The sequence below is a fragment of the Neophocaena asiaeorientalis genome, unplaced genomic scaffold (assembly GCF_003031525.2).
Source record: "Neophocaena asiaeorientalis asiaeorientalis breed wild unplaced genomic scaffold, Neophocaena_asiaeorientalis_V1.1 scaffold218, whole genome shotgun sequence".
Classification (NCBI taxonomy): Eukaryota; Metazoa; Chordata; class Mammalia; order Artiodactyla; family Phocoenidae; genus Neophocaena; species Neophocaena asiaeorientalis.
The window spans coordinates 11260093-11271300 of record NW_020172818.1 but is presented as its reverse complement, the minus strand read 5'-3'; the positions used below and the strand labels follow the sequence as shown (position 1 = coordinate 11271300).

The 11208-nt window shown below is 42.2% G+C and overlaps 1 protein-coding gene across 1 annotated transcript; it reads left to right on the top strand.

The window, feature by feature from the left end:
* Positions 1 to 509: 509 nt before the first annotated feature.
* On the top strand, positions 510 to 10023 carry TMEM128 (transmembrane protein 128). The gene is made up of 5 exons (XM_024741836.1): positions 510 to 635; positions 2270 to 2411; positions 5802 to 5960; positions 7999 to 8107; positions 9374 to 10023. Exons 1-4 carry the CDS (start codon positions 539 to 541, stop codon positions 8096 to 8098), a joined length of 498 nt encoding a protein of 165 aa, XP_024597604.1. The 5' UTR covers positions 510 to 538; the 3' UTR covers positions 8099 to 8107; positions 9374 to 10023.
* The last annotated feature ends 1185 nt before the right edge of the window (positions 10024 to 11208 follow it).

The following is an 11208-nucleotide window of genomic DNA, read 5'->3' as shown; positions in this document are numbered from 1 at the left end:
CCCCAGCGGTCAGCGCCAGGCCCAGACTCCACCGCAGGTTCCCGGGCCCAGCTCAGCGGTCCTTTCCTCCTCCTGGGTGGCCTCTGACTCTTTCAAGTCTAGCTGGACAACTCCTGAGGAGGAGAAGGAGGAAAGAAGCTGGGGTCTGAGATGCTCTGGGCATACAGTAGCCACGGGGTTCAGGACGCAGAGCACAAAAGCAACGAAGTGCCCCCGTAGGGCCTAGCACACACACCCGCGCGCATTCGCCGGCATCGGTAAGCTTGACCCTTCTGGGCTTCCGTAGTTCGGAACAAACTATATATCTTTAGGTGGGGAAGGATAAATATTTTGAAATTCAAATCATGTTTCCGGATTTGAGCACTGAGACAACAAAGCCAAACCCTCCGTACGTTCTCACAAACTAAAACCGCGAAGACAACACACCCTCACCCTTTCACAAAAGGAAATCCCTCCCTCCGCCGGCGAACCGATGCCGGAAGTTCCGGTGGGCTTGACGCTTGACGTCACTACCGCCCAGTTTCTGGGCGGTGCTAAGATGGACGCGCTACAGGCTCGGGAGCGACTCCGGCGGAGATACCTGTTCCCGCGGGACGCGGTGGTCCAGCTGGACCGCGAGGGCTACGCCGGGCCGGGTGAGGCACCCCCGCTGGCGCGCTCCGAGTCGCGCCGAGGTTCCCAGAGGCGAGGCGCCGGACACGGCCGGCCCCGCGGGCCTGTCGCAGCCCTACCCAGTCAGGAGGGACCGGGTTTCGTTTTTTCAAGGCTTACCAAGTAGTTTTGCAAGTCGGGTATTTACTGTCGTAAAAGACCCTTAGAGATCAGGTAGCCCTGCGCATCTTGGTCTTCAGGATTCCCAGGAGAGCTGGTTTAACACCTGTTTGGCAATATCCATTAAAATAAAATATATCCACAGATTGTATTTCTAAGAACCTAACAAAGGAGCGTACTCGTAGCAGTACACAAGGGCGTGTGTGCAAAGTCTTTAATCTCAGCTTTGCTTGTAATAGCGAACGACTGGAAACATCTAATTGTCCGTCAGCAGGGAGCTGGTTAAATACACTTGGCTGTTTATACATGACACAGCAGGCAGACTTTTATGAATCAATGTGGATGCTTTTCAAAGGGAGGCGCAGAACAACGTATGGTATGCCACCATTTGTGTTCAAACCAGATAACATGCGGTGTGTGTTCACCTGTAGATGCATAGAATATGCAAGAATTCAGTAGACGTTATTACTGGTAGCTGCTTTGGGGCTGGGGAACTGGGGTTAAGGATAAAGAGAGCGATTTTATCTTTTTGTCCTGTATGTTGTAAATCTTATGTATTTATTACTTTTAAAAAGTAAACGCAGAAAACAACATGTGCAGGCATGCTGGTTTATAAATTTTGAAGGTGTCTCGCAGAATTTGTATTATGAATAAGCTTCCCAGGAATTCTGATGGTCAGCTAAAAGCTCGGGAACCTTGGCTACATACTAGTGGTTCTCACATGAACTGAGAGAGAGGGCATGTCAGTCACATGGGGAACTTGTCAGACCCCGTTTGACCCATTCTTTCAGATTGGGTCCCAAATGGAAGGAATTTGACTTGTCCATCACCTGTCTAAGACAGTACCATGTTGGGACTGGACCTCCAGTGTGCCCTTTCCACTTTTGAGCTGCCCCAAAAGGTTGTGTTTGTTTAAAAAATTAAAATATGTAGTTGTAAGTAGTGTTTCTGGAAAATCAAGTCCATTTTGTGTTCTAATGTTTGCCACTTGCATTTTTCTTAATTAACAGGACTAATCACTTTCCTAGACTACATGTGAAGCATAGCATTAAAATTCCTATACTACCAGATGGCATTATTCTTTCCAAAAGACTATATAAATAAATTTGGTTGCAAAACTCATTTAGCGGTAAAAAAAGTTGACTATATTGGACAGGTTTTATGGCAGGCTCCTATTAATTATTTCTAAAAATATAAACCTATTTTGGTGGTTTTACAGAAGAAATTGGTATATAATGGGAGAGAATGTGGTTCTTAGAAAGCTCTAGGAAATTATTTTATTTGACTTAAAATAGGTGTAATTTAAAAAAAAAAAAAAAAAGGAATTCCCTGGCAGTCCAGTAGTTAGGACTCCAGGCTTTCACTGCCGAGGGAGCAGGTTCAGCCCCTGGTTGGGGAACTAATCCTGTAAGCGGCACGGCGTGGCCAAAAAAAAAGGTATAATTTTTCCTGTGACGTTAATGGTTACTTCATAAGTTGAACTCTCCGTTATTTGCAGAAACCTCTACACCTGTTGAGAAAAAGGAGAAACCTCTTCCAAGACTTAATATCCATTCTGGATTCTGGATTTTGGCATCCATTGCTGTGACCTATTATGTTGATTTCTTTCAAACCGTTAAAGAAAACTTTCACACCAGCAGGTAAGAAAACTTTATTGCTTCGTAAGTTAAACACACTTGTTTTATTTTTCACGTTTTGTGAGCCGAATTCTTCAAACGCTTAGTAGGCGTCTACTTTCTGCTGGGCATGGTGTTGGAGGTGCTGGTAACGCAGAGTTGAAAAAGAGAGTGTGTGTTCTGGGCACGTACCGCAGAGTGGGTGAGGCTGGAAATTATTTCAGTGGGCTTTCTCAGCACAGGTGTTTGGTAGGATGAGGACGGTAGTGAATTTAAGAAGGATCTAATCCACTTGTAAACCATGCAGAGAGAATGACTGAAGGTCTTTAAGAAGATCAAGTACAAGAGCATTGGGAGGAGGGAATGAGAAATGTGGTGGGTGGGAATTGGGTCTCAGAGCTCGTTTTCAGAGAATAGTTATAGCCAACAAGGTAACTACATGTACAGGCTGTGATTGAATTAGAGTTGAGGTCACTGGTGGGAGGAGTCAGGAGCTTTGAGGCAGGATGTCAGATAGTCCATGGTTCGTGAGGATTGAAATCTCCTTAGTGTAAAATCTAGGAGTTGACATGGAGGGGAAGGTTGTTTATCACACTCCTGAGTCCTCACTGGGCATTGGAGAGCGTTCTGGAGGCCCCTAGATAACAGAAAAAGAGGGAGAGGTGTTGGTGGGCATCGGAGCTGGCATCGGGAGGGCTGATTTGCTTAAAGTGCAATTGTAATTGTTTGGAAGGACCAGCGGGGCTAGAAAGGTGCAGACAGGACTGTTTGATCCGGTGATATCGTTGGGGGTCGGGGGACACCCAGTCTCTCCCGCAGAGGCCCTCAGGAAGAGCAGTGAGTGCTGGAGGGGCGCCTGAGGAGAGTGAGGGAGCAGGTGGTCCGGGGAAAGCAGGTGGGGGGTGGGGGGGCGGTGTTATGTAAACTATGGCAGGGAGAGAGCTTGTTCCCGTTCCTTATTTCCACAAGCAGGAGCTTTCCCTGAACACTCCCATCTTCTGGCCCTTCCCCTCACTGGCTTCTTCCCTGGGAGGTGCTAGATCTCCTGATAGGGTTTGGGATGAAAAACCAGGCGTGTAGCTCAGCACCTTCTTCCTCTTGGGAGCCAGCTGCCCATGGGAAGCACAGATTCTGGGCTGCTTTTCTGCACCATTGTTTTATGGGGCGACCCTGACATGCGAAGGTCTCTAGGTTTTCACCGTGACTTGAAACCCAGTGGGTAAGTCTGTCTCTTTCTGGGTTTCAGTGTGAGGAAGCACGTTGTCACCATTCACCAAAGCTATCTTCTTTTCGTAGCTCTATCAGTAAAGAAGCTGACAGTTGGTCTTTATCAGTTTGGTTTCTTTGTGTCTTTCAATTGGTCTAGAACTTGGGCCGGGAAAAGAAGCGATGGTTGTTTCAGACACCATCAGTAGCACCTGCTGCTTCGTTCATGAAATTTCTCATGAGAGCCTGAGATGTATCCAGTTATGGTCACAGTGATGAACAAGGCACATTTCTCACCCTCCACCAGCTCATTTTAGGCTGTGATAGATGAATAAGTCATGTGGTGCGTACTGTTTGCGTGTACGAGGGTATGTGCGGGATGCCGTGAATGCACCTAGAAGGGGCATCCAGTCCAGCCCAGCCTCAGGAGGTAGGCCTTTTTGAGGTTTCAGGAGAGATGAGAGGATTTATCCATTTGTGTCCTATGTATCCTTGTATATGAGAATACTAAGTATTCTTAGTAGTTAAAGGAGATGGTGAGGTAAGGAATAACTCACTACACTGTAAGGTGTTTGGGGGCGCCCACAGGAGTAGAGTGGCACACAGTAGCCCACCGGTGGTGTGTGACAGAGCCTGGACTCAGCCTCCGGACCAGGACTGGGGGGCATGAAAACAAAGTGGGAGTCATAGGCCTGTCCTCAAAGAAGTGTCATCTTAGAGGAAAAGAGACAGAAACGCATGGCCGAAGGCTGAGGATTTTGAGTAGAGTAGTGTTGCATTCTTGCTGAGGCCTCGGTAAGCAGCGGGGAGTTGGGGCAGCTGTGGCGGGAGAGCGCTACCCAGAGGCAGTCCGTGCAGGCTGCCTTCTGCTTTCTCGAAAAGGGTTCATTCCTCTGATTTTCCAAATCTGGCCTCCTCCCATGACCAGCAGGGGCTGGAGGGAAGGGGCTGATGAGCTTTTTCTCACACACACTGAGCCAGGTCTTCTGTGGAGTTGGAAGGAGCAAAAAGCCATTGGCCCTTGGGGGAGGACTGGAGATATTCTAGGAACGGGAGGGTTTCATTTAGAAATCTTTTACGAGAGACAATATGAATTAACTCCTTCCAAATTGATATTCAGTAGTTCAAGAAACCCAGCTTAACTTGGAGGAGTTGATGGTATCTGTTGAAATCTTTATTACTCTCACACTCAAAACTTCAGAAACAACCAGAAAGCCGCTCGCTTTCCTGTATGTTTAAAGAAAACGTCCTTTTTTGTCAGTTAGTTTATGAAAGTGTGTGTGTGTGTGTGTGTGTTTAAAGTCTTACTTTTTCATCCTTTCATGTGTCTCACTCTCATCTTTACCTACCCATCTCCTATTAGATCTAGACTTTCTGCAAGCTGGGATTGAGTAACTGTGGGTCCCTCTGCCCCTTCTCCTGTTGATATTCTTCTTAGAAATAGATATTTAGTCTATTAATGAAAAGTTTTAAGATACCTGATTTGTTAAGTGCTGTCAATTAGCACTTTTTTTTTTAAACCACTTTATTTTTGTGTACATATTTGCTTAACAATCACTGAATTTCTAGTCAGCTTCAGGTATCTGAAGAGCCTTTAAAAGTAGTTTATATTGTCTAGACCCAAGGTATGCTGCACACAGTCTGGAGCAAAATTGCAAATAACATCTTTCTAAAGATAGGCATAGAAATTCTGATTCAGTAAGTTAAGATGCTTCCTTTCTCTAGTGGCAGGGCTGAGTCATACCTGGCTGGTAGGCCCTGTGTTATGGGACAGGACTCAAAATTCAAATCACCTGTATTCAAAGGTAAACTTAACAAAACCTTTGTCAGATACATGCACTGTCAAAAATGGGATCACTGGGGCTTCCCTGGTGGCGCAGTGGTTGAGAGTCCGCCTGCCGATGCAGGGGACATGGGTTCGTGCCCCGGTCCGGGAGGATCCCATGTGCTGCGGAGCGGCTGGGCCCATGAGCCATGGCTGCTGAGCCTGCGTGTCCGGAGCCTGTGCTCCGCAACAGGAGAGGCCACAGCAGTGAGAGGCCCGGGTACCGAAAAAAAAAAAAAATGGAATCACTGCCATTGGTATGGTAAGCCAGCAATGACATGAGCCTATGTCACATTTCAGATGTGTCAAAAAAGATTATTTACTATTATGTTGCAGAGGATGCAAAAGAGGATAATAGAAGGGTATTATTTTTGTCTCTACAGTTGGTTTCTGTTTGGCGGTACCTTGTTGCTTGTTAGCTTATCGATTGCATTTTACTGCATAGTCTATCTGGAATGGTATTGTGGAATTGAAGATTATGATATCAAGTATCCAACGTTGATACCTATTACAACTGCTACTTTTATTGTAGCAGGAATTTGGTAAGTTACCTTTGGAATGAAAATTTTTTTGATCAGGTAATGATGTACATGGTACAAAATTCAAGAGGGAAAAAAAAGGGAATAATGGGAAAACAGTCTCCTTGATTCCCTTTTCAGTAGTGTCTTTCTTTACTTATATATTTAGTTGTTTAAAATACAAATGGTGACATGCTATATATATATTGCATTTTGCTTTTTAAATCATTTTCATTGTGAAATATAATACAGACAGAAAAGTGGAAGAATCTAAAATATACAGCTGAATTATCATGCAGTGAACCTTGGTGTAAACCCTAACGAGGTCAAGAGAAAGATCTGTGCCAGCCCCCTCTAACCCCTTCCATGCCCCCTCCCAGTCACTGTACCTTCATTCCTGCCTGCAGGTAAACACTGTCCCCACCTTCATGGTAACTGCTTTCTTTTGCATCTCTTATAGAAATGGGTTCATATAGTATGTATTCTTTTACATTTGACTGTTTACATGTAACATTATGTATGATTCGTCCATATTGTGCATAACAGTTGCACGTTTTCATTGCTGTTCAGCATTCCATCTTATAACCAGCTCCCAGTTCATCTGTTCTGCTGTTGATCGCATTTGGATTGTTTCCAGTTTGGGGTTATTATGAGTGATGCTGTTAAGAACATTCTTGTGTATGTCTTGTGTGCCTGTGTGTGTTTCTGTTGGATGTATGTGTACATGAATACATATATACATATCTCTAGAAGGGAAATCGTTGGCTCATCGGGTATGCATACCTCCAACTCTAGTAAATAGTGCCAAACTGTTTTCCAGAGTGATCTTTTTTTTTTTTTTTAAATTGAGTTTGGAATTCTTCCATACCAGTACATATAGATGTGTCTCATTCTTTTTAACAGTTACATCATTATCACTGCATGGACATATCATGATTTATTTAACCAGCTCCCTGTTATTTTATTCTTTTGCTGTTATAAATAATGCCACAATTAACATCATTTTTCATAAGCTAAGAGGTTCTCAGTGAGAAGTTTTTTTTATGTTTATAAAAGTATTTTATAACTTGCTCATTAAAGAAAAATCTGTAAATTACAGAAAAACACAAAGGAAGTAAATCCCATGATCCTGCCAACCAGAGAGAAAAGTACACTGAACATTGTGTTTGGGCTTTTAGGTTTTTTTCCTCTCTTTATATTAATTGCATTTTAATTTAGGGAAAACCACACACCTTTGTACATATTCAGTTTAAATGTATTTTTTCCATTATGTATTTTCTGTAGTTGAAGTTTATGGGTGTTTGACATATGTTGCATTGTGATGCGGTTTTTTATTAACCCTTCGGTGACGAGTGTAGACAGTTGTCTTATTTTACAATTTCTTATAAGGCTAACGTCACCCCCAGAAATATTATTGTATGTTTTAGAACAGTAGGATTATAGCTATTTAAACGTCTACTTCTCAAAATATTATGTTAGTCTTTAACTATCTGAAACAGTTATTTAATTGACTATAATTTTCCTTTATTAACTTATGCTGTTAAAAATTCAGTTCATAAAAATCGTTGCACTTAGTGTGTTATTCTTACCTGGCGAAAGGAACAGTATTTTTCTCAATGGAAAGTTTAATAGCAGCTTATAAATGATTACTTTTTCATTCTGTTTCTGACAGAAAAATACTTAAACCATTTTTTTTTTTAACCATTATAGTTTGGTAGTGTGTGAGATTGTAAAAGCAGGCTGTAGTCATTTTATTTCGTGTTCCTTTACAGATACTAATGTTAAGAGACTGAAGTCTCTGTTAAGCCAGGCCAGCTCTCGTTAGAGGAGCTTTAGTGATTCCAGTTCTGAGTACTTTGTGAAGAAATTGTGATATTTCCAATATTGGCTAAGTCACATATCTGAGAAACATGATTTATATATAGAAAGTTACTGGCTGAATGAACTTTCCCAAACCGGGTAAAAGTGAGTCCTTTAAATCTAGATTCTGCAGTAGAATATAGTTGTGTAGAGTATAGCTATAGTTGTGAACTGTGTGGCTATTTTGTCCTTTTCTTTTCAGCTTCAATGTTGCTTTATGGCATGTGTGGTCATTTTTCACTCCACTGCTGTTGTTTACCCAGTTTATGGGGGTTGTAATGTTGATCTCACTCCTTGGATGATTTCTAAAGGTAAGATTTCTGGAATGGTATTTCTAATAATGAATGCATTTGAAAAAGTCTTTCATGATAATTTTCAGTGGACATAGCAATAACGGACTAGTAAATTATTTCAGTCATGTTTACACGAGAGTTGTTCATCCATTGAACTCTGAGGTAGAAGGGACTGTGATCCCTTCCCATTTGCATAATTTAGTTCTAAGTGACTACTTTTTTAGAGAAGGCACCCTGACCTTCCAAGATCTCATGAAGAGAGTATTTGCACCTTCCAATATGGATAAGTTCACACATTGATCGATTTTCTATTGCAATAAACTTCCATCTACTTCTATACAGATGACTGTTGGCTAGATCGTTCTTAGTTAATGGGAATATGGGAAGAATGGGCAATTTTACCCAGTTGAGAAGAAAAATCTGTTTTCTAACTGTCCTGGCTGCCTCATAAAAATCTGATGGGTGGTACATCAGCCTTTTCCTTCCATGTTATTTATAGAATTTCTGTTTTCCCAGAGACCACTGTGTCCCTGGGCCTGCTGCCTTCACAATGGGGTCTATTTGCTAATTGGCAGATAACTCATTTATTGAATAAGTATGTGTTCAGAGTACTCACTGTACATGCTTAGGGACATGGTGAAAAAGACAGACGGTCCCTCTCTTCACGTTGCTTACGTTAGAACTTGGAGAAAATCTATTCCATATGTCAGTTTACTTACTTGTAAACTTGAAAACTGAGACCCAGAGGAGTAAACTTCAAAACTGAGACCCAGAGAAGTAAACTTGAAAAACTGAGGCCCAGAGAAGAAAAAGTTAATGCACTCAATTATTGGGGTGCAAAAGAAAACTGACATTGCGGCTCACAGACAGCATGTTCTCCTTTTGGAGTTTGGAAAGCCCCTATAACCAGGTAAAGAAGAAATGGATGTCCTCTCATTGTTGCTAGTCTGAAAATAGCTGCTAGCACACACATGCTGATGTGCAGAGTCCCCTCCACACGTTGTGCTGTGTCTAGGACCGTTTGGACTCTCACAGTATGTCCTCTGTCCCTGTTGACCTGTCGCCACAAGAGCATTCCCTCATCTGACCCTGTCTGCTTTGAATCTCTGGCTGTTCCGTATTGAGTTTTTCCACGTGTTCAGGAGCTTTTGACTTACTGCCGACATCAACGTTTAATTGGTAACAGAGAGCCAGAGAATGTTGTAGGCAGGGAGATTGAACTGTGCTTTTTAATATTAAATCCAACAGCCTGAGATAGAATGTCTCGCTTGGGTTTTCTTTCAGGTGTAAGGGCATGTCAGTTTAAAGTGAATGATTAATATCCTGCTAGCTGAAAGCACCGCAGACGTAATGGAAAAGCTACAGTGTGTTTTTGCATCTATGAAGTGAATGGTTTCCTTGGAAGAATTGTAACTTTATAGCTCTGTAGTTGAAATCAGAATAAATTATATTTCATTTGCATATTCCTAAACTCATTATCGAATATTTCAGATTCAAAGTAGAAATATTCAAGACAGAAATAACTGATTTGCAGTGTTAATCTGTTTGGATCATTGGAGAAATTGTTGGTGTAAAAATTTAAATGAATTTTCATTAGAGATGCATAATGTACTCCCGATAGTGTAGAGAAGTTGTTCACTCTTCCATTTAAGGGTGAGCAGTTCAGTGTATGAGATGACTGGCTGTGTATATAAAGGAATGATAGTGTCATGTGCCTTTAACCCAACTTCAGCAATTCCTATATAATACCATTTTTATAATAGTTTTGTAAGGAGGAGGACCAGTTGAAAGGATTTTGTGTTTTCCCATCACTTAAGATTTATCACTGTGTAAATTACTGGGTTTTTAGCATTTGTTTAACATATGAACTTTTAATCATCTTAAGTACGTGTAATTTTTTTCTTAATATTTAAATAAAGTATTTCTATAACTTTCTTGTGGGTTTTGTTAATACAAACTTTGGAATTGTTTCTGTCTTCAGCTATTAGCACTTTCACTATAGAAATAAGGCTTCTTTTTAGCGAAGGCTACCCTGCTTTTCAAAGACCAATGGCAGACAGTATTTGCACTTTCAAATGCAAATATGTTTACATTAAACCTAAGCATCGTAAGCATTGTGACATTTTAAGTACCTTATGTTGGTTTCTGCACTCCCCACCCCCAAGGGACTTCAGGTAATGATATGTTTCAGTCAACACTAGTGTCTGGCTCGGATCACACCCTGCAGTAGTAGTTAATCTTGACCTTGAGTAGCAGTTAGTCTTTCTCCAGCTGTGAGGCAGGAACAATATCTGTGTTGTTGGGTTGTGGGTGATAAGAATAATGTTTATGAGACACCTACTACAGTGCCTGGCACACAGTAGGTGCTCACTCAATAAATGGTAATGGAGAGGGAATGAAAGACAAAGTAGATCAAAGAGCAGGAATGGGAAGAGGCAGGCATGATCGATAAACAGATTCAAGCTCAGTTTTTGTACATATGCATGTGAGGGTGTGTAGAGAGAGTCATTTAAAGTAAGGAGCAAAGTCAGGCGAAGGTCAGAATCAGGTGGCCAAGTCAGTCAGTGATGTGAGGGTCCAGTGCGAGGCTGAGGTTGCAAACCCAGGAAGTAGGATTAGAGGGAGCACTGGTTCAGACCCTCCGGAGGGAACTTGGTGGGGGGCAAGGGACGTACCCCCGTGACAGCTCCCACAGAGTCTTTGGGCAGATTCTGCAAGAAATCCTTCCTTCCTTCCCTCCCTCCCTCCCTTCCATTTTTCTTTTCTTGCAAAGTAGTTTTACTGTTGATACTTGGATAGAAACCTAAGGCTGGGATTTTCTGTGTAACACAGTCATTAGAACCCAGTTAGCCAAGTGCTGATACTGTGGTATAGCTAGGGTGGTAAGGAGGTGATCCTGTTACAAAGAGACATCTGAATAAATTTGTTTAAGCAGGATCATTCCTGGTCCCTGTGCCCATTAAATAAGTGCTGTGCAGATTATTTGTGGGTCTTTTCCTATTGTTATAATTATTATTTTCTCAAATAAATTTATTTACTTATTTAGGGCTGTGTTGGGTCTTCGTTTCTGTGCGAGGGCTTTCTCTAGTTGCGGCGAGTGGGGGCCACTCTTCATCATG

Excerpts from the sequence above, each read along its gene's own strand:
- TMEM128 (XM_024741836.1), top strand. The coding sequence starts at position 539 with ATGGACGCGCTACAGGCTCGGGAGCGACTCCGGCGGAGATACCTGTTC. Across the intron at positions 636-2,269 it reads CGAGGGCTACGCCGGGCCGG|AAACCTCTACACCTGTTGAG; the intron begins GTGAGGCACCCC and ends CGTTATTTGCAG. Across the intron at positions 2,412-5,801 it reads GAAAACTTTCACACCAGCAG|TTGGTTTCTGTTTGGCGGTA; the intron begins GTAAGAAAACTT and ends TTGTCTCTACAG.